At 42.2% G+C, this 23,289-nt stretch overlaps 1 protein-coding gene across 1 annotated transcript in view; it reads right to left on the bottom strand.

The window, feature by feature from the left end:
* Positions 1-626: 626 nt before the first annotated feature.
* Positions 627-23,289, bottom strand: part of LOC138958427 (xanthine dehydrogenase-like) — a 51,062-nt gene continuing 28,399 nt past the window's right edge. The window contains exons 19-34 of the mRNA XM_070329570.1: positions 20,869-20,948; positions 19,322-19,431; positions 17,653-17,757; positions 16,706-16,784; positions 14,992-15,109; positions 14,579-14,659; positions 13,687-13,796; positions 13,014-13,127; positions 11,537-11,698; positions 9,989-10,117; positions 9,162-9,292; positions 7,414-7,548; positions 6,660-6,783; positions 6,012-6,108; positions 4,677-4,787; positions 627-4,378 (exon numbers count right to left, since the gene is read on the bottom strand). Coding sequence (XP_070185671.1) covers positions 4,311-4,378; positions 4,677-4,787; positions 6,012-6,108; positions 6,660-6,783; positions 7,414-7,548; positions 9,162-9,292; positions 9,989-10,117; positions 11,537-11,698; positions 13,014-13,127; positions 13,687-13,796; positions 14,579-14,659; positions 14,992-15,109; positions 16,706-16,784; positions 17,653-17,757; positions 19,322-19,431; positions 20,869-20,948 — 1,754 coding nt within the window. The 3' untranslated portion in view covers positions 627-4,310. The remainder of the gene's footprint in view (positions 4,379-4,676; positions 4,788-6,011; positions 6,109-6,659; positions 6,784-7,413; positions 7,549-9,161; positions 9,293-9,988; positions 10,118-11,536; positions 11,699-13,013; positions 13,128-13,686; positions 13,797-14,578; positions 14,660-14,991; positions 15,110-16,705; positions 16,785-17,652; positions 17,758-19,321; positions 19,432-20,868; positions 20,949-23,289) is intronic.

Below are 23,289 nucleotides of genomic sequence, written 5' to 3'. Positions count from 1 at the left end.
TTTGTGGAAACTGCTTAATTCATGTTTTAGTGGTGTATTTCAGTAGCCTGCCTGGATGTATATGGTTTCTCAAACGTCGGCCTACTCTTTTATTTTAAGAGCAGCAAAGGTATAAGAAACTTGTGTCGATTTGGCCGGTGATCGATTGGTCGGTGTGTGTGAGTGTGTGTGTGTGTGTGTGTGTATGTGTGTTTTTGTGTGTGCGTATCTGCTTGTCCAGACACACGCACGCACGCACACACACACATAAAACAACGGCCAAAAGCACAGAAGACAGAAACCTATTCATCTAGGCCGTAAATTCATTTCAGCGATCTCCTTGTGAGTGCGTGTAGGTTGGGAGGTCACAGAAGCAACTATCAGCTCCTGAATATTTTATGTCTGTCTTCAGTCTTTGTTGTGCCTGTATGCCACCTCGCTCATCCCTCCTGCTAATTAATGGCCCATGCACATGGGCAGACCGACACACATGGACAGATGTGCATGCGTACACACACACACACACACACACTTTATCTCCCTCACACACACACACACACACACACACACACTTTATCTCCCTCACACACACACACACTTTCTCTCCCTCACACACACACACACAACAATTAAAGAACACTTCTGCATTTAGCAAAGCAAACTGTTTATTTTCAAGCCACAAAATTGTCCCATGCATGATCTTTCGTCAGATTATTGGTACGCAGACTGCTGGACGAAAGGCTATGTGTGTGTTACATTACAATTGGGCACAAAGGTTCTTTTAGCAAGCATACAGAACAGACTTGTTTTATGAAAAATAAATTACTGCAAAAACATAAGACTTAAAGTTACCCTCTTTCTGGTGTAAACCAGCATATAACCATCACAGATTTGTCCAGGCTTTTTGCATGGAGTTAGAGTTGTGTTAGAGCACCCTTCTATTAAACACAAGAATCAGACAGGTCAGTTGTAACGTTGTTGAGAACAATAATTCTTTCTTTCTTTATTTGGTGTTTAACGTCGTTTTCAACCACGAAGGTTATATTGAGAACAATTGACGATGTGGTAGATCTGACCACGTTATCAAACCTGCTGGGTACCACATTGGCAGTCGACTTTGAACAAACATTTGATAGCATTTCAAAGGATTATATTATGTAACATGCACTGTATATGCATTTTCAAAGTTTGAATTTGGTCATGATTTTGTAAAATGAGTGAATTCTTCTTCTTCTTCTTTGTTCATGGGCTTAGACTCCCACGTACACTCGTGTTTTTGCACGAGTGGAATTTTACGTGCATGACCGTTTTTACCCCGCCATTTAGGCAGCCATACGCCGTTTTCGGAGGAAAAATGAGTGAATGATTTGAGGAGTGAAAGCAAATGTTAGGGAGGGTATCATGAAGGGGGGGGGGGATGCGTGATTATTTTGCTATGGACGCTGGTGTAAGATAACTTTGCACAGAAATCCACAAGGCTGCTGATTGTTGGTGTGTGTCCAAGTGGAAGGATGTTCTTATCCTATGTAAAAGCCTGGGCAGACCTATGTCTCGGTCATTTACATGAAATCGGAGGTATCCTAAAACAAAATCAACAAAGCCAAACAATATCTGTAAAAGGGATAGGTTATCAAAACAAAAATTACGAACAGTCAAAACTAAATTTCTTACTAGAAATTGAATAAGATCTTGGAAATCACTGTTCTGATTCCCCAGATAAGACCTACCTATCGCTTTTGCGACAGTCAAAAGCAAAATTTATACAAGAATCAGAATAAACCTTATGAATCACAGTCCAAATCACCAAAATGACACGCCCCTATCACTTTTGTGACAGTCCAAATCACCAAAATGTAACGCCCCTATCACTTTTGTGACAGTCAAAAAGATAGGTACTGAAATACTATCACTTTTGTTTTAGTTCATGGGCATAACTGTCAAAGTAAAACATTTCTTTCCTTATTAATTTTATTTGGTGTTTAACGTCGTTTTCAACCACGAAGGTTATATCGCGAAAGGGGGGAGATGGGATAGAGCCACTTGTCAATTGTTTCTTGTTCACAAAAGCACTAATCAAAAATTTGCTCCAGGGGCTTGCAACGTAGTACAATGTATTACCTTACTGGGAGAATGCAAGTTTCCAGTACAAAGGACTTAACATTTCTTACATACTGCTTGACTAAAATCTTTACAAAAATTGACTATATTCTATACAAGAAACACTTAACAAGAGTAAAAAGAGAAACAGAATCCGTTAGTCGCCTCTTACGACATGCTGGGGAGCATCGGGTAAATTCTTCCCCCTTACCCGCGGGGGGTAAGTAAAACATGTTATAGCTTATATACTTAAACAATAATTGTCACTGGACATGCAGAATACTGCCCGTACACATGCCTAAAAACTATCACATCCTGCACACAACCTGAATATTGATTGACAGCGTATTCACCAGTTGATTTAAACACTCTGATTGTAATCCACATTTATGGCAAACGTTTACAAACTATAATCAACCAAAATACTTTTGTTATCATGAATTACAATCCTCTGCCAAGAGTCATGGAAAATACCATCCAAAATATCACTGAAAAATAGTTCTTCCTTGAAAAGGGCAATCATAAAATTGCGAAAGAAGACATTTGACAATTGTGTAGAATGAACAAAAAAATCTTAACATTTCTTGTACATTTTGTACCTCAACAACTCGCTCATAATCACAGAGAATTAAACAATCATGGCAGGTAAGAATTGTTACCTCTTTAACATTATTTTCCCATCTTTTGACTGAATTTACAATAAGTACCTCACAAATCATAACAAAATCAACACATAACATAACATACTTAGCAAAGGCTAACAAAACCTACATCGATCAAAAAAATACTGACTGGGAGTAATGGTTTGTTTGCTCGTTCATGGGCTGCAACTCCCACGGCTTTTACGTGTATGACCGTTTTTACCCCGCCATTTAGGCAGCCATACGCCGCTTTTGGAGGAAGCATGCTGGGTATTTTCGTGTTTCTATAACCCACCGAACTCTGACATGGATTACAGGATCTTTTTCGTGCGCACTAGGTCTTGTGCTTGCGTGTACACATGGGGGTGTTCGGACACCGAGGAGAGTCTGCACACAAAGTTGACTCTGAGAAATAAATCTCTCGCCGAACGTGGGGACGAACTCACGCTAACAGCGGCCAACTGGATACAAATCCAGCGCGCTACCGACTGAGCTACATCCCCGCCCTGGGAGTAATGGTGATTATGTATACCCAACGAGGACTGGGTGGCCGAGTGGTAATGCACTTGCGCTCGGAAGCGAGAGGTTGCGAGTTCGACCCTGGGTCAGGGCGTTAGCAATTTTCTCTCCCCTTTCCTAACCTAGGTGGTGGGTTCAAGTGCTAGTCTTTCGGATGAGACGAAAAACCGAGGTCCCTTCGTGTACACTACATTGGGGTGTGCACGTTAAAGATCCCACGATTGACAAAAGGGTCTTTCCTGGCAAAATTGTATAGGCATAGATAAAAAAATGTCCACCAAAATACCCGTGTGACTTGGAATAATAGGCCGTGAAAAGTAGGATATGCGCCGAAATGGCTGCGATCTGCTGGTTGATGTGAATGCGTGATGTATTGTGTAAAAAATTCCATCTCACTCTGCATAAATAGATCCCTGCGCCTTGAGTCCGAGTCTGGAGATACGCGCGCGATATAAGACTTCATATAACATAAATAAGCACACGTCCATTAAGTCATACATGTACAGTGAAAGCTGACTATTAGATCACAGTCTTGGTTTCAAGGGAAACTACAACATTACTGATAGTATGTAATATGAATGCCTTACAGGCCTATTTTAACCTTTACCTTTGGACTGACTAGATCTGCACTGAGAGAAAGAAATTAAATACCTTCCAATGCACCAACGCAAAACAAATTATTGCACATAAGAGTGTATCTTTTCACACAAACAAACAAAACTACTGTAAAACCTGCGTCAAAAAGAAGTGTATCCTTAGACGGGTTCAATATAATTGCTTACTTGGGTAGTACATTGTACAATCTATCATGGAAAAGTAGACAGAAGCATACATTGTGAGAAAGAGCTAAGAGATATTTTGTTTTGTAACACCAATCGTCTGATTATTTGAAAAGCGATGCTTTTCATGTTAAAAAAAAAGAGAGGGTGGCGTTGCAGTTGAAATTTAGCAAAAGGGGTATTTTTGGTCTCTCCGTGACAAAAAAAAGTACATTTACCAGGGTGGGGGTGGGTGCTTCCGGAACCCAGGACCCCCCCCCCCCCCCCCCTGATGCAGCCCTGGTCAGTATTAACTCTACAGTATCATGTCCTGCACAGTCACTTTGCAGCCTTGCTGGATCTTCTCTGGTGTCATAGGAGACTCTAAAAAGAGAGACAGAAAAAAATTAAAATAAAGAGATTTTTGCGACATTTCTTGATATTGCAATCTTTAAAAAGTACTATTTCAAATTTTGTTGTTGTTAAGACTCCCTCCCCTTTAAAAATAATCTGCTTTATGATGGAAAAGTAGCGCCAGGAGTGAAAATTACAAATGTTTCTTTGATATTAGTTATTATTGCTGATATTTACCAATGTCAATAAGGAATTAACAATATCACTATTTTCACATTTGGCGTTAGTATGCAGTCATACATCTTGCATGTGATAAATGTACACTGACCAATCTCAATGAAGGGGGATGACCCAGTGAGGTCTTTGACTGCAGCCTCCATGCTCTGTCTCAGTGCCAGCAATGGTCCGCAGCCCATGGCAACGGGAGGTTCACCCACAGCTACACACAGTCATCATCATCATCATCATCATCATCATCATCGTCATCCTCCTCCTCCTCATCATTATTATTGTCATGTAGGATCATTGTTTGTTCAGGTTAAAACAAAGTCACTTACAACTGACACAGCAAAATTCTTTTTCTTCTTTGTACAGACTTAGAAGCAAACAAGTCGCGTAAGGCGAAATTACTACATTGAGTCAAGCTGTGGAACTCACAGAATGAAACTGAACGTAGTCCGCCGCTCGTGCAAAAGGCAGTGAAAGGGACGAGCCTGTTTGGCGCGGTAGCGATTGCGCTGTGCTTTACTGTACCTCTCTTCGTTTTAACTTTCTGAGCGTGTTTTTAATCCAAACATATCATATTTATATGTTTTTGGAATCAGGAACCGACAAGGAATAAGATTTAATAGTTTTTAAAACGATTTCGGAAATTTAATTTTGATCATAATTTTTATATTTTTAATTTTCAGAGCTTGTTTTTAATCCAAATATAACATATGTATATGTTTTTGGAATCAGAAAATGACGAAGAATAAGATGAAATTGGGTTTGGATCGTTTAATAAAAAAATAATTTGAATTACAAGTTTCCGATTTTTAATGACCAAACTCACTCATTAGTTTTTAAGTCACCAAGATGAAATGCAATACCAAACCCCGGCCTTTGTCGAAGATTGCTTTGCCAAAATTTCAATCAATTTAATTGAAAAATGAGGGTGTGACAGTGCCGCCTCAACTTTTACAAAAAGCCGGATATGACGTCATCAAAGGTATTTATCGAAAAAATGAAAAACACGTCCGGGGATATCATACCCAGGAACTCTCATGTCAAATTTCATAAAGATCGGCCCAGTAGTTTAGTCTGAATCGCTCTACACACACACACAGACACACACACACACATACACCACGACCCTCGTCTCGATTCCCCCCTCTATGTTAAAACATTTAGTCAAAACTTGACTAAATGTAAAAAGATAATAAGATACAGACACAAACACAGATACAGACAGACTCTTGGAGAAAAAATACTCAGGGACATGAATGCTTCTGATGTGACGTCCTGGTCCACAATGCACTACATTGGAACCCCCTTTTTAAGACATTTTTTGAAAAATTTGGGCTTAACAATGGAGGCAGCCTTAAATATGGGGGTAAATTTCCAGATGATTTAACAAAACGGGAAAAGTCTAGCCTTAAAAGAGAGGTTGCATAGTACTCACCTTTAGAGCTGTTGACTCCGACAGGGTTGGGGGCATCAGGCAGCAGGTGGATTCTCCAGTCCACTGGGATGTCCTTGGTGGTGGGAATTTTGTACTCCTGCACAATGATCACTCGCTCTCATTATTGCTATGTTATTGTCACAGCACACACTCGAACTCGAACTCGAAAACTTTATTACCGAGGGATGATAGCATTAGGTCCATATGGTCCTTTCTTACAGCCAGTCCCTACTATAAAACACACATGAAACAAAGAACAAATATGAAGAATTAAAAAAATTAAAAAAATTAAAAAATTTAAAAAAAACAATAGGGAAAGGTATAACAAAATAAGAATAAAAAATTCAAAAGTGTGCTTGTTAACACACACACAAGCGTGAGGATGGGAGCACGCATACACACAGAGACATATACGACACACAAACGCACATAGACATCTATATCACACACACACACACACACACACACACACACACACACACACACACACACACACAAAATATGGGCAGGCTGGCAGACAAACAGACAGACTGTGGACAGACAGAGAGACGGAGGACACACACCATACATGGGCAAGCTGGCCGACATAAAGACACACAGACAAACACACAGAGCTAATGATAAAAAAAAAAACCACAGATCACCTACCCAAGTACCGTCGTTGAGGATCCTGCCAGTCCTAGGATCGTGGACGATGTCCTCCATCAGGTGACAACCCAGACCCATAATAAAGGCCCCTTCGATCTGCCCTATGTCAATCAGTGGGTTCAGGCTGAAAAACAACAACAAAATCTAGTAAATGTTTTGTTTTGTCAATGTTATGTTTCCCTTAACTTCCTAAATTATATACTTCTCAAGTACAGTTTGTTTGTTTGTTTGTTTGCGTAACGCCCAGTCCACGACGAAGGGTGATATCAGGGCAGTGCTGCTTTGACATTTAACGTGCGCCACACACAAGACAGAAGTCGCAGCACAGGCTTCATGTCTCACCCAGTCACATTATTCTGACACCGGACCAACCAGTCCTAGCACTAACCCCATAATGCCAGACGCCAGGCGGAGCAGCCACTAGATTGCCAATTTTAAAGTCTTAGGTATGACCCGGCCGGGGTTCGAACCCACGACCTCCCGCTCACTGGGCGGACGCCTTACCACTAGGCCACCGTGTTGCGGTCCTCAAGGACAGTCAAACCTGCTTTGGTGACCACCTTTCGATAACAACCCCCTGCCCACAAAGACCACCCGGAAAGATCACCGACTATTTTGTTGCTAAATTTGTCACTTTTCTGTAGAAACCACCAGTCAGAGATTTTACCTCGAATGAAAAGGTCAAAAAGATACGTCTTGTTTAAAAAAAGATTTCTATGTCTTAGAGTCACTACTGTCAGACTCATGCACTGACCTCTCCCCACAGTCATACATGATGTCCACTCTGCGGACGAGGTACTCTCCGGTCAGCACGTCCACCTCTGTCTCAAACACCCCGGCACAGTACGCAAAGTAGTTGAACCGCGGGCTGCCCGGCTCACCAAAGTTCCTGCAGCATACAGTGGGCAAGTTGTACATGTACATTCTTACTTTAATGTACTCATTTCAAAGGACAATACAAGGCTGTTTAACAGTTCACGTCCCAGCTGCAGTACAAGGAAAAAAAGACAATCATCAAAAACAAGAGGAAAACCAGAGCGGAGAAAGATGACTACCACCTGCTCCAACGTGAAGAACAAGTCGTCCTACTCAGACTCCGCACTGGACATAACAGACTAAACCATCATATGGCCACAAAGCTGAAGCTAGTTCCCTCCCCCCTATGTCCGTGTGGCAAGAATCAGACAGCAGAGCACATCCTGCAGGCTTGTCCATACCACAGTGCTCTGAGGGACACCACCTGGCCAGAGGAGACAGCGCTACAAAAGAAGCTATACGGCCCCAGAGAGGACTTGGAGAGGACAGCACGTTTCGCCCTGCAGTCCGGACTGACGATCTAACAGCGAACGACAAGAAGAAGAAGAACTGTTGTTATTATTGTTATTATGGTACAGTGGAAACCCCCCCACACCCCCCCTTTTTTTAAGACCTCCCGATTTAAGACTCCTGCCTATTTAAGACCCTGTTTTGTCTGATTTAAAACTGTTCTTAACCTCTGTAAATTTACTCCCATTAAGACTCGCACCTTTTAAAGACCTGATTTTCTCACATTGTTGGGAGTCTGAAAAGAGGAGTTCCACTATTTTGTTTGTTTGTTTGTTTGTTTGCTTAACGCCCAGCCGACCACGAAGGGCCATATCAGGGCGGTGCTGCTTTGACATATAACGTGCGCCACACACAAGACAGAAGTCGCAGCACAGGCTTCATGTCTCACCCAGTCACATTATTCTGACACCGGACCAACCAGTCCTAGCGCTAACCCCATAATGCCAGACGCCAGGCGGAGCAGCCACTAGATTGCCAATTTTAAAGTCTTAGGTATGACCCGGCCGGGGTTCGAACCCACGACCTCCCGATCACGGGGCGGACGCCTTACCACTAGGCCAACCGTATCTATCAGTCTTTGAAGTCACATTAATTTTCATTCTCTCAGAACCTCAGCCATCGATGGCGTGATTTTGCCTGAAGTTGCTTAGAACAAAAATCCAAAAACAGATCAATCAATCAATCAATAGGAAGCTTATATAGCGCGTATTCCGTGGGTACAGTTCTAAGCGCTTGTCGAAGAGTTGTCAACACAGGACTAACAAAGAAACTAACATCTACAGACGGACACAAACCCTATCACACACTAGCAAACCCTGATAAACATACAACAAACAACTGTTTAACAACAATGTACACATCAATAGCTAGGTCCAAACAAAATAATATTAAACACAAAGAAGACACCTCTCACAGAGCACAGCACAAGAATGTCTTTTGGGGCACAACACATCAGATAGACTGCTCATGTTCCAAAACAAGAATGGTAGCTAATTTGGAACGTTTATTATTGACAAAACATAACATTACATTTACAAGTACGTCGACCCAAAAGTCTTTGAAGTAACCAGACAGACAAACACTTATGAAACCGATAAAGAACTTATCTCAAGATCGTGTGGCTCGCTTGCAAAATGCTGCTGAGGTAATGATTGATTGTGTAGACATGTAACGTACGTGTATCTGGCTCCCAGGTCCACTTTGGCCTCCATCGCCTTGCGACACAGCGTCACCCAGTCTGCGTCCGGGTACTTGGCCTTGATTGGCTGCATCCTCTCCCGCAGCATCTTGCAGCACTGTTGTACTGCCTGTAATTAAATTACTGTTCAGCATAAATTAAACTCAGATTTAATGTCAACAGGCTCCATTCTCTCCCGCAGTTTCTTGCAGCACATACATTCGAGCATGAATTCAATTCAGATTCAATGTCACCAGAGGAAGCAGGGACATAGTGTTCTTAAGCTACCCAAACACACATTTCAACAAGGGTTTATGCAGCTTATGTACAGTCACACACGTCTGAGGAATGCCGATCCGAAAACTGTAAAATACTGAGACTGGCTGAAAAAGTTTTCACCCCAAAGAAGGGAGGCCAGCTGTTGTGACCTGACAATAAAAAGCACAAGTTACAATACCGAAAAGATAAGGAACAGGACTCAGATAACACTTCTCCTACTTTCCAAACATAGGTGAAACTCCCTTCAAAATATGATACTGCAACAATTAATATCAAATATATGATAATTATGCCTCTAGACAATCAGAGTAAAGGCTAGTAGGTATCCATCGTTGATACATTGTAAGGACACTGAATAATCTTAGGTGTAGTGTAACTCACATAGACACACTGCTCGCTAGTGGTGCTGCCCCCGGTGATACATTGTATGGACACTGAATAATCTTGGGTGTAGTGTAACTCACATAGACACACTGTTCGCTAGTGGTGCTGCCCCCGGTGATACATTGTATGGACACTGAATAATCTTGGGTGTAGTGTAACTCACATAGACACACTGCTCGCTAGTGGTGCTACCCCCGGTGAACATGGAGTTGTTGGCGACCAGGGATTGCAGTGGCCGCACCTTCACCATGTCCAGTGGAACACCCAGAGCGTGTGCTGTCGCCTGGGCTACCTGTCGCACACAGGATGAAACAGAAATTAACGGTTTTCAGTAATACAGTGGAACCTCACATATACTCCTAATAAAGACACCCCCTGTTCCATGACCGATTTTCTGGGTATAGATGAATTTCACACTGTATCTGACCTCTGAATGGCGACGCCCCCCTTTTTCAGACAACTGGGCTGAGTTGCACGAACGGAAAGTGGGTGCCACCCAAACGGGAGAGAACAAACCGCTGGTTCTGATTCGTTGAAATCACAACACATCTCAGTTTCAACCAATCAAACATGGCAGGTGGCTCCCGTTTGGGTGGTAACTTTGTCGTGCACCTCTGCCCTGACCTCCAAACAAAGGGTCAATAATGACTTTCACCTTTTCATCAGTTAGTGTCAAAGCTCATTTTTACCCAGCACATGCTCCTCATTAGTCCCGCATTGTGTACAGACCATCAGGTGCGGTAGTCATCAGGTCTTTACAATGCCATGCGCTTTGATTGTGGCAATAGCTTCTTCTTCTTCTTCTTCGTTCATGGGCTTTGACTCCCACGTTCACTCATGTTTTTAGCATGAGTGGATGTTTACGTGTATGACCGTTTTTACCCCGCCATTCAGGCAGTATACGCAGAGTTCGGGGGAGGCATGCTGGGTATTTTCGTGTTTCTATAACCCACCGAACTTTGACATGGATTACAGGATCTTTTCCGTGCGCACTTGGTCTTGTGCTTGCGTGTACACACGAAGGGGGTAAAGTTACTTAGCAGGTCTGCACATAAGTTGACCTGGGAGATCGGAAAAATCTCCACTCTTAACCCACCAGGTGGCAGCGACCGGGATTCAAACTCACGACCTCCTGATTAGGAGGCCGACGTCTTACCACCACGCCACTGCGCCCGTCGTGGCAATAGCAAAATCCAATGGCCTTCGTCTGACCCCATTTGCTTTTACACTTGAAAGACCACTCTCGGAGCAGGGTCAAGGGAGGTTTTACTGTATGTCAAGTCTTTTTATATCCAGCAGACCGACTGAACAAAAATATGCAGATTTCCAGGATGAAACGTTGCAATAGGTGATCGATGTTTGAAAATAACTGCCGCTGGGGATTGTATGGTTTGTGTAAGAACTGCGCCTCATACGACTCTGAGGCAAATATTGACACTTCTAAAATTGTGTCAAGCAATACAAAACCATTAAAATAAAAAATAAGCCCCAATTAGTATTTCATGCAGTGTCCTGTCAACATGACACCTTTTCTTAAATAAAAGTATGCACAACAAAGCTGACAATCACTGAATGTTCACCCTGTGAGAAAAAAAACACCTGGCAGTTATTTTCCGGAAAACGTCTATTGTGAACTGTAGAATTGTGAACACATTCCTTCGTGACACTTGTATCTCCAACTCTCGTTCCTAAAGCTCCCTCCCCTCTTCACCTTGGTGAACAGTCCCTGTCCCATCTCCACACCAGACTGTGAGACGGTGACAGTGCCGTCGAAGGCAAAAATGGAGACCTGTGCTGGGAACCCTGTACCGATCCACATTAGTCCGTGCTTGATCCCGCTCATGGTCAGGCCTCGCTTCTTCCACTGGTTGGCCTGCAATCATTGTACCTTATTTGTATTTTTGACCAAAATATGACACATTCAGACAGTCTTTGTTCCTCCAAGACCTTGCTAGCGGTGGAGGTGCTTGAACAATGACTGTCGAGATCAGTGTAATATGTCATATTTTGGTGAAAAATACAGTTATGTATTGATGGATTAGAATTCCAATTTTGTTACCATTGAACGCAAACAAACCTGCAATCTTTTGTAGTCTGAGCTAGCCACCTAAATATGAGTTTTAGTTGGACTCTTGACGTCACATCGCCCAAAGAAGGAAATTTCCAATGTCCAATCAATGAGTATGTACGTATCACAGCGATGATGTTGGTCAGTTAAAACAGCCTAATTTACAGAAGTATTAAATAGTATTTATTTGCTGACATCATGTGTGCTCGGATGGCTCTTCCTAGTAAGCACAGCGTGTTTACAACCTGCCCTGTTATATAGTGCTATATGTCTTATGTAAAAACAATGTCCTGTTTGTATTATTGTTATGTACCACGCCTGAATTTCTCTTTGAGATAATAAAGTATTCTTATTCTTATTCTTAAAGGTTTCAAGTTAAATAATACATACATGTCAGAACTAGACAAGAAGACAGACCAGAAGAAAATGATGATACATTGTAGACGGATGCACGCTATTGATTAAAAGCCCCACAATGATGTGCTTGGCAAAAAAAATAAATAAAAAAATAAAAAATAAATAAATTAGAGCATAGCAAAGCAGAGAGCAGTACAGAAGAAAACAAAGAACATGAAAGCATAAAACATCCTCCTCCAAGACCTCATCACAGGCTTGAAATACAGTGGAACCCTCCTTTTAAGACATCGAAAAATCTGAGAAAATCATAAAAGGAGGGTGTCTCAAAATGGGGGTAAATTTACAGAGGTTATGAACAGAAAATGGTCTTAAAGAGAGTTCCACTAAATTGAAATTTCTCTGAGAAGGAATTGCTACAGGCATTACAAGCACCTAGTCAATAGGAAGGTTTCCGCCAGTTATCTCTTTGAGGTTTTGGGTGCTTACAGAGTACCGTGCCCCTTGAGGGGGCATCAAACATCGAGGTCACAAGCAGGGTCAAGGGAAGGTCGGCTGGGCGGACAGGAGACTACAATAGGAAGGTTTCCGCCAGTTATCTCTCTTTGAGGTTTTCGGTGCTTAGAGAGTACCGTGCCCCTTGCGGGGGCATCAACCATCGAGGTCACATGCAGGGTCAAGGGGAAGGTTGGCTGGGCGGACAGGAGACTATTGCCTTCATGTCTTGTCACTTGACTTTTACCTATTTTCCTATAATCATTCCCACCTCGTTGAAAGTCTGTATTTCAGCAATGCGAGCGTCAACTTCAGCCTGTGCCTTCAGCCGTGACCACACCTCCCTCATGGTGCAGTACGTCAGTACATGACCCCCCAGGTCCGTCTGTTAGAGAATAAAACACATCTTTATCCATTAGCCAAAGCTATACATTCACTAGAATGCTACAGACTAGTGGAATGATGACATGGGATGCGTGATTCTCATAATTCAACATTTTATATCCAGTATTCTAGACTGCGTTTCTATTTTATATTGAACGTTTTCTTGATGGATTTTGTTAACAATGCTTAGATGAACGCAAACGGATCAAAGGCAGATTCAGCCAATGATTTAGAAATAACTCACAAATGACGCACACATTTAAAAGAAATGGGTGTTCATATTTCAAGACTTAGACTAATTGAGTCTGACGCGAGAGTCAGTCAGAGTGTGCAAGTCAAGAGGACAGCCAACATATCAAAGAATACATGGAATCTAATCTTCTGATCAGGAATTTAATTTTTTACACTTGTGGACCCGCCAAAAAATGTCCATAAACTGCAAGTGACTTGTCATTTTGGTGGAGACAGTAGACAAAGGGACAGCAGAAGGTGTCCTTTCATGGGTGGTGTCCTCTCACTGCAGGGGCCTCGCATCACAGGTACCACTGTAGTTGCTTTACCTGATGTTTTTCGTAGAGGTTGACCTCCTTGACCATGACGGGGTGTTTGTTGAGACTCTTGGCCACATGCTCCAGTACCGTCTCTATGATCAGCAGCGCTGGAACCGGACCTGTCAGCAACGTGTAAAGCATAACAGCAATTTTTTTATGAATCCAAAAACAGATAGATAAAAGTTCTCATATAAGTTTTCACTTCGTTCATTTGATCGTCTGTCTGTCCACTGTAAAGACCATTTAGTTGATGTACTCGTAAAAGTCTGGCTTTGTTTAAAATTAAAATTTTCTAGTACCTTACCATTTTTGTTTTTTGATTCTTAGCAATTTTTATGAGAAGATGATGTGTTGAGACTCTTATCCATATGCTGATAGACGATGTTCAGAAATACCTAAGAAGTTTTTTGCATTGGCTGTGGGAGAGTTGTGCCCCTTGCAAACAGTGAGGCAAACACACACTGCTGATGATGAGCCAAGGTAATTGATCATGGCGTCTCAGTGAGCTCCTGTGTGTACGTTATGCAGTGACCGCTAGATATGATGCCCTTTTCTTTAGATGACAAGCTTATAAAAGCTTACTTTTCCCTGCTGCCATGATCAAGTGCTTCCGCTCATCAGGGGCCATGCGTGTTTGCATCATTGTTTTAAAAGGGGTGCATATTTAACTCTTCCACTGCAATAAAAAAATAAATTATAAAAAATAAAAACAATTAAAACGGACAAGAGTAATTTGCTAGGAATTTTTTTCAGGAATCTGATATTGGGACAGTAAACATTCATCCCGACAGATACATACACAAAGAACACTCCATTTCACACAGACTCCGATACAGACACGGAGGCCCATACAGACAGATTGACACAGACAGGCAGACAGACGGATATGCAGTTCACTGACCTGGACTTCTGCAGGCCACATTAGTTGGTGTGTTGGTCCTTACGTTGAAGGGGGTCAGCTTCCAGGCGGGTACATAGTAACCTGCAAATATAGCACAATACACAATGACACTGAGTAAAGATATCCACGTTTGTGGGATTTGGTAGCTGTTTTTTGTGGGCATATGTCTCATAACTAGGTCACAGTTTCTGCGGATGATAAGTTTTTTTCACGCCCTCACGGTAAGACCATCAGGGGCATGTTCCCGGGTGTGACCCTGACTTTAGATGGTTAAAAAAGTCAGGGCTGCCGTTGTGGGTAACTTTAAAGACTGATCGGCCATGACATTTAAAATTGAAGGCTGCAGCTAATACGCTGTACTGCCTTGTAGGTGGTATGTACAATAGGGTACTCCTGGCAACTACAGTACCAACCATGATCCATGTGCACCAGGACTTCGTTGAGCATGGCGTTGTTGGAGAAAGTAAATCCTCCGTCCATGTAGATGTCAACCATCACCACCTGCAGCTTGCCCTCATCTGTGTAGCCAACCTGAAATTGTGTAGCTCTATGTCTAGTCCTTTTTATGATGCACAAATCAATACATGAAAATACTGGTATAAAGTTACAAGCAAACTTAACGAGCTGATTTATCACTCCTGGAAACCTTCCATGACTTGATTTTCTTCTTCTTTTGGCAGTCCCTAGAATTTTGCTGGAAACTTGGGATCTGTTAGGTGTGCATTCATTCTGGTGCATGTATTTACACTTTGCGGATGGTAAGATGCTTACAGTTTGGAATCTGCACTGAAAGTGGACTCTGGGAAGTACAGAGAAATTCTCGTTCTACTTGGGTTCGATCCCATCATGTTAGCAACGACCTGGTCAGAAAGCGCACTGCTGACTGAGCTACGGGGCATGTGCTGAACTTTATTCTTTAAAAAACTCTCCTGCTTCATTACTTTTCTCTACCGTAACAGCAGTCAGCACTCCTTTACTGCATCATGTACAGCATCTGATAAGGCAAAAAAAAAAAAAATCTGTTTACGATAACATAGGCAAAAAAAATAGGGTCGGTAGGTCGGGATTTATTTTGTTTTTCTCCCAAAAACCATATTTTTAAGTTATCTGACAAAAAACGAAGACTTTTTAATTGTTTAATTTTTTTAAATTAGGGTCGCGCGAAAAAATAGGGTCGGTCGGGATACCGTAAACAGACTATTTTTGTGTGTGGCCTAAGTTACAATTCTTGATGACAAGTTGGTGACGAATCTGACAGTTATATGCATCAAATCATGGAACCATTGATTCCACCAAAATATATAGACAATAAGTGACGCAGTTGCATAGATACAGAAACTGACAAACAGACCGACAGACTGACCAACAGACAGACTGACCAACAGTCAGGCAGACAGACAGACATAGAAACCAACGGAAAGACACAGAAACTGACAAATAGACCAACAGACTGACTGACAGACAGACAGACAGACAGATAAACAGACCGACAGACTGACCGACCAACAGACAGGCAGACAGACAGACATAGAAACCAACGGAAAGACACAGAAACTGACAAATAGACCAACAGACTGACTGACAGACAGACAGACAGACAGATAAACAGACCGACAGACTGACCGACCAACAGACAGGCAGACAGACAGACATAGAAACCAACAGAAAGACACAAAAACTGACAAACAGACCAACAGACAGATTGACAAACAGACAGACAGAGAGATAAACAGACAGACATAGAATCTAACGAAAAGACACAGAAGCCGACAAACAGACTGACAGACAGGCAGACAGACAGACATAGAATCTAACGAAAAGACACAGAAGCCGACAAACAGACTGACAGACAGGCAGACAGACAGACATAGAATCTAACGAAAAGACACAGAAGCCGACAAACAGACTGACAGACAGGCAGACAGACAGACATAGAATCTAACGAAAAGACACAGAAGCCGACAAACAGACTGACAGACAGACAGACATAGAATCTAACGAAAAGACACAGAAGCCGACAAACAGACTGACAGACTGACTGACAGACTGACCAACAGACAGATAAACAGACAGACAGACAAACAGACACAAAGGCTGCCAGACCCTACAACATATGTGAGCATGTACCTTATACTTGGCCAGCACAGGAAAGCGTTTTCCAGCCAAGGCCATGTTGGCTGCAAGAGACAGGCTCATTCTCACAGGCCTGAAAAAGAGCACAAAAATTACCATGCTGGTTCCACACGAAACAAAATACAGTGGAACCCCCATTTTAAGACCTCCAAAAATCTGGGAAAATCAGGTCTTAAAAAGGAGGGAGTCTTACAATGGGGGTGAATTTACAGAGGTCATGAACAGAAAGTCTGAGAAAACAGGGCCTTAAATTGGGGGGTCTTAAAAGGGGGGTTCCACTGTAATACTGATGGAAAGAACAAGTTTGTTAGCTAGTCAACACATACGCAGCCAGTAGATCAACCAAATAAGTCCTCAGTTGGCCAATGATCAACCAACTAATGTACTTACCAGGCATATTGATATAAGACTATGTAATATATAAGGTGCCTGTGGAGTATGAAAACTGACCAAAATTGTTTCGAGCTACCAATTCCATGGGAAGATCAGCACTCTTACTTCAGACCTTCATTTTCTTCTGGTAAAGAACCCACTAGAACCCTTATCATGCAGAACAGCATGCAGCTGTCTGAAATACATCGTGTCATTTTTGGACCACTTCAAAAAAACTTCAGCGAGGCAAACTGAAGGCATCACTTCCTCGTCGTATAGCACCTCTGGTTTTGGTAAGACCACACTCTATTTCTCAAAAAAATCTCAAACAAAAGTACACTTTTAAGACCTGAAAAACTAGGAGAAAATCATGTCTTGAATGGGGGCCGATTTACAGAGAATCTGAGAAGATAAAGGTAGTTCCATAACATGATGTCTGATCGTGGGGGAGGGACATAATAATTATATTAGAGATCTCAACTTTTCTAGGGCAAGCTTTATGAGGGCGGTGCCCATATCCTGGGCATCTCACAAGGGGGGAGGGTCCTTGGTATTGTGAAGAGAGTTACCTGCCAGTACAGGTAGCGGCCAGGGCAGCACCACTGGCAGGGAAGATGGAGGTCGTAGCTTTTCCTCCAAAGCCCCCTCCCAGTCGAGGCACGTGCATGTTGACGCTGCAATGGTAAAGTTAAAAGATTTGTATTTACTGAAGTAACTCAGCTGAGGTCACTATAATTTCTGTCTTATACTGATCAGGCCAAATACACAGAAAGTCTTCACATAATTACAAACTGATATAGATACACTCACATAAGAGAGAGAGAGAGAGAGAGAGAGAGAGAGAGAGAGAGAGAGAGAGAGAGAGAGAGAGAGAGAGAGAGAGAGAGAGAGAGAGAGAGAGAGAGAGAGAGAGAGAGAGAGAGAGAGAGAGAGAGAACTGAACTGAACTTAACAAGGAAAAAGATTTAAGGCTTGGCTTTTTCTTACAATCTGTCATTGAACACACACACACACACACGCCCACATACAGAGGAAGAGAGAGAGAGGTAGAGGGAGTCAGAGGAGGAAAAAGAGGGAGAGAGAGAGGGAGGGGAGGGGGGAGGGAGAGAGAGAAAAAAAAGAGAGAAAGAGAGATCGCGCACACACAAACACACAGACACTTACAGAGGAAGAGAGAGAGACAGAAGAGGAGAAAGAGAGAAAGGGAGGGAGAGAGAGGGAGGGAGAGAGAGGGAGGGAGAGAGAGAGAGAAAAACAAGTCGCGTAAGGCGAAATTACTACATTTAGTCAAGCTGTGGAACTCACAGAATGTAACTGTACGCACTGCATTTTTTTCACAATGACCGTAGTCCGCCGCTCGTGCAAAAGGCAGTGAAATTGACAAGCCTGTTTAGCGCGGTAGTGGTTGTGCTGTGCTGCATATCACGCTTTTCTGTACCTCTCTTCGTTTGAACTTTCTGAGCGTGTTTTTAATCCAAACATATCATATCTATATGTTTTTGGAATCAGGAACCGACAAGGAGTAAGATGAAATTGTTTTTAAATCGATTTCGGAAATGTTATTTTAATCATAATTTTTATATTTTTACTTTTCAGAGCCTGTTTTTAATCCGAATATAACATATTTATATGTTTTTGGAATCAGAAAATGATGAAGAATAAAATGAACGTAAATTTGGATCGTTTTATAAAAAAATAATTTTAATTACAATTTTCAGATTTTTAATGACCAAAGTCATTAATTAATTGTTAAGCCTCCAAGCTGAAATGCAATACCTAAGTCTGGCCTTCGTCGAAGATTGCTTGGCCAAAATTTCAATTAATTGTATTGAAAAATGAGGGTGTGACAGTGCCGCCTCAACTTTTACAAAAAGCCGGATATGATGTCATCAAAGACATTTATCCAAAAAATGAAAAAAAACGTCTGGGGATATCATACCCAGGAACTCTCATGTAAAATTTCATAAAGATCGGTCCAGTAGTTTACTCTGAATCGCTCTACACACACACACACACACACACACACACACACACACACACACACACACACACACACACACACACACACACACACACACACCACGACCCTCGTCTCGATTCCCCCTCTATGTTAAAACATTTAGTCAAAGCTTGACTAAATGTAAAAAGAGAGAAAGAGGGATCGCACTCACACACACACACATAAAGAAAGAAGTTTTCAATAAAACAGCTAGCAAGCTAGAGGTAAAAATCACTGACAAGTTATCAGTCTTGCCCAGAACTGTGGCTACTGCTGCCTGAACCTGGTCCAGGTTCTGTGTGGAGGAGTACAGGTCCACCCCATCCTCTGATGGCACGCACAGCGACACCTGCACGTTGTGACAAAAATACAGTGGAACCTGCCTTTTAAGACCTCCAAAAGTCTGAGAAAATCAGGTCTTAAGAAGGAGGGAATCTTATAATGGGGGTAAATCTACAGAGGTTATGAACAAAAATTCTTAGAAATCAGCGTCTTAAAAGGGGGGAGGGGGTGTCACTGTTTGTCAGGCAGAGAAAAAGCTGTGTTTCGTAACAAGGTAATTCTTTCTTTACTTTATTTGGTGTTTAACGTTGTTTTCAACCGTTCAAGGTTATATCGCGATGGGGAAAGGGGGGGGGGGGGGGGGGGGGGGGGGGGATGGGATAGAGCCACTTGTTAATTGTTTCTTGTTCACAAAAGCACTAATCAAAAAATTGCTCCAGGGGCTTACAACGTAGTACAATATATGACCTTACTGGGAGAATGCAAGTTTCCAGTACAAAGGACTTAACATTTCTTACATACGGCTTGACTGAAATCTTTACAAAAATTGACTATATTCTATACAAGAAACACTTAAGGGTAAAAGGAGAAACAGAATCCGTTAGTCGCCTCTTACGACATGCTGGGGAGCATCGGGTAAATTCTTCCCCCTAAACCGCGGGGGGTACCAAGGTAATTAGACAGCTGAATTATGTAAATGTTATTGACTATACCCCCCCCCCCCCCCCTCCATCCATCCCTTCCTGACAATTTGAAACACATGCACACACACAAATCCATGGTTCAATGGAACCGGCCCCACCACAAGACTCTATTTTAAGACCTTGTTTTCACAGATTTACAGATTTGTAAATGTTTTGTTTTGTTCATAATAAAACCGTCCAATACCAGTTAATTCTTAACAGCAGGTTGCAAGTCCAGTAAAGTTACCAATTTGACCAGAAGTCTCCACCATAAAGACCATCCCCTCCTCATCGTGGTATGGTGGTGAAACAGAACCAAGCTATGCCGTCGGAAGAAAATCGCTGAAATTTCACTGTCCCTAAAACGTGGGGGTGTTTTTCATTGTAAGAAGTATACCGGTAGGGTTCTCCCATGGCGGACGGGTTGGTTGCTGGCTAACGGGGCTCTGGTGAAGACGGGGATGTGCTGGACAGTACCGGTGTGACGGCACAGAGGCCCAAGGACACAAGCGGTCATCTCAGCAACCTCCAAACGGGTAGACTGGACTCGACAACCATGGTAGGTAACCAGTCTAGGAGAAGGAAAACTCCGAAATAGAACCACGGGCAGACCAAGCTCAACAGCCCAGAAAGGCAATTGGTCTAGGGGAGGGACCCCTGATCAACGTCCATGGCCGAAGCCGGAGATGCGGGACCCCCTGGGTGCCAAAAAGCGCTGCATCACGCAAATCACAAAATGATGGAGAAAGTGAACGACGAAGAAGAAGAAGACCAGAAGTCTAAACAAGCACATAAGCCACACATTCACATATAAACAGTACCTGGTTTTCCATGTAGAAGTGGTACTGAGTACCCATGCTCACTTCACCCTCAAGTGTATGCTGTGCCTCTTTCAAGGCATCTGTGACACAAGAAAAGTTTGTTTTAGTTTAGGCCAAAAAAAAAAAAAGGTCTGTTTACGGTAACATAGGCCCAAAAAATAGGGTCGGTAGGTCGGGATTCTTTTTTTTTAATTTTTTTTTCTAAAAAACCATATTTTTACGTTATTTTGCCAAAAAAACAAGTTTTTTTTTTCCCCCCCAAATGCCCAAAAAAAAGTCTAGGGTCGCGCGAAAAAACTAGGGTCGGTCGGGTTACCGTAAACAGACCTTTTTTTTTTTTTTGGCCTTATAGTCATCTTATTTGCTACAACAGCTGACTGACTATATAATGGATCCCCCCTTTTAAGACCTCCCAGGGCGGGGATGTAGCTCAGTCGGTAGCGCGCTGGATTTGTATCCAGTTGGCCGCTGTCAGTGTGAGTTCGTCCCCACGTTCTGCGAGAGATTTATTTCTCAGAGTCAAATTTGTGTGCAGACTCTCCTCGGTGTCCGAACACCCCCGTGTGTACACGCAAGCACAAGACCAAGTGCGCACGAAAAAGATCCTGTAATCCATGTCAGAGTTCGGTGGGTTATAGAAACACGAAAATACCCAGCATGCTTCCTCCGAAAGCGGTGTATGGCTGCCTAAATGGCGGGGTAAAAACGGTCATACACGTAAAAGCCGTGGGAGTTTCAGCCCATGAACGAACAAACAAACAAACAACCTCAAGAAATCTGAGAAAATCAGGTCTTAAGAAGGAGGGAGTCTTTCAATGGGGGTAAATTTACAGAGGTCATGAACAGAAAGTCTCAGAAAACAGGGTCTTAAACGGGAGGAAGTCTTAAAATTGAGGGGTCTTAAAATTGAGGGGTCTTAAAATGGGGGTTCAACTGTATTCATATCTACACACTATAAAACAAGTCGCGTAAGGCGAAAATACAATATTTAGTCAAGTAGCTGTCGAACTCACAGAATGAAACTGAACGCAATGCCATTTTACTCGTAGCATCGTCAGGCCACCGCTCATGGCAAAGGCAGTGAAATTGACAAGAAGAGCGGGGTAGTAGTTGCGCTAAGAAGGATAGCACGCTTTTCTGTACCTCTCTTTGTTTTAACTTTCTGAGCGTGTTTTTAATCCAAACATATCATATCTATATGTTTTTGGAATCAGGAACCGACAAGGAATAAGATGAAAGTGTTTTTAAATTGATTTGGACAATTTAATTTTGATAATAATTTTTATATATTTAATTTTCAGAGCTTGTTTTTAATCCGAATATAACATATTTATATGTTTTTGGAATCAGCAAATGATGGAGAATAAGATAAACGTAAATTTGGATCGTTTTATAAATTTTTATTTTTTTTTACAATTTTCCGATTTTTAATGACCAAAGTCATTAATTAATTTTTAAGCCACCAAGCTGAAATGCAATACCGAACCCCGGGCTTCGTCGAAGATTACTTGACCAAAATTTGAACCAATTTGGTTGAAAAATGAGGGCGTGACAGTGCCGCCTCAACTTTCACGAAAAGCCGGATATGACGTCATCAAAGACATTTATCAAAAAAATGAAAAAAACGTTCGGGGATTTCATACCCAGGAACTCTCATGTCAAATTTCATAAAGATCGGTCCAGTAGTTTAGTCTGAATCGCTCTACACACACACACACACAGACACACACACACACACACACACACACACACGCACATACACCACGACCCTCGTTTCGATTCCCCCTCGATGTTAAAATATTTAGTCAAAACTTGACTAAATGTAATGACATGTCAGGGGTTTTGAGTGAATTGAACTTGAGCCAAACATACGGCTAAAATGCATAGAACACCTGAAAAATGCAATATTTATGCAAAATGTTGCAATGAGCGCTACCCCTGCATGTGTGAGGCTGTTGACAATTGACATAAACCTGAAGAAGATGCTCACACCAGTTTGACAGTTGATGTTATCTGCATTGTTAGTCCTTGAAAGATAAATTGCAACGTTTAACAACCACACCTTCGTGCTCCAACGATCAACTCTAACATACGCCACACAGTGTGACAAGAAACAAAACAAACCTATTCTTTTACACCACCGAAAGACAAACAACGCCGATTAAAAAAGACCAAGAGATCTCTTCTAATTCCCTCTTCCAAAGTAAAACCACTGATGTCAAAAGCGAAAGTCAAGTAAATATTATGTCGCTTCGTCTGCACATCAAACGAAGTTTGTCTCGGCGACTGCGTCATATGAGCAGGAGAAAACTATGCGTAAGGTCACCGCTAGGCTGAGCATGATCGGTATCGTATACCATTAATGAATCTACAGCTGCATGTTCAGTAAAACAGCAGATGTACAGGATAATCTTCAAACTA

This window comes from Littorina saxatilis, linkage group LG2 (assembly GCF_037325665.1).
Source record: "Littorina saxatilis isolate snail1 linkage group LG2, US_GU_Lsax_2.0, whole genome shotgun sequence".
NCBI lineage: Eukaryota > Metazoa > Mollusca > Gastropoda > Littorinimorpha > Littorinidae > Littorina > Littorina saxatilis.
The sequence above is the reverse complement of the archived record's forward strand: the minus strand, read 5'-3'. Positions and strand labels throughout refer to the sequence as shown.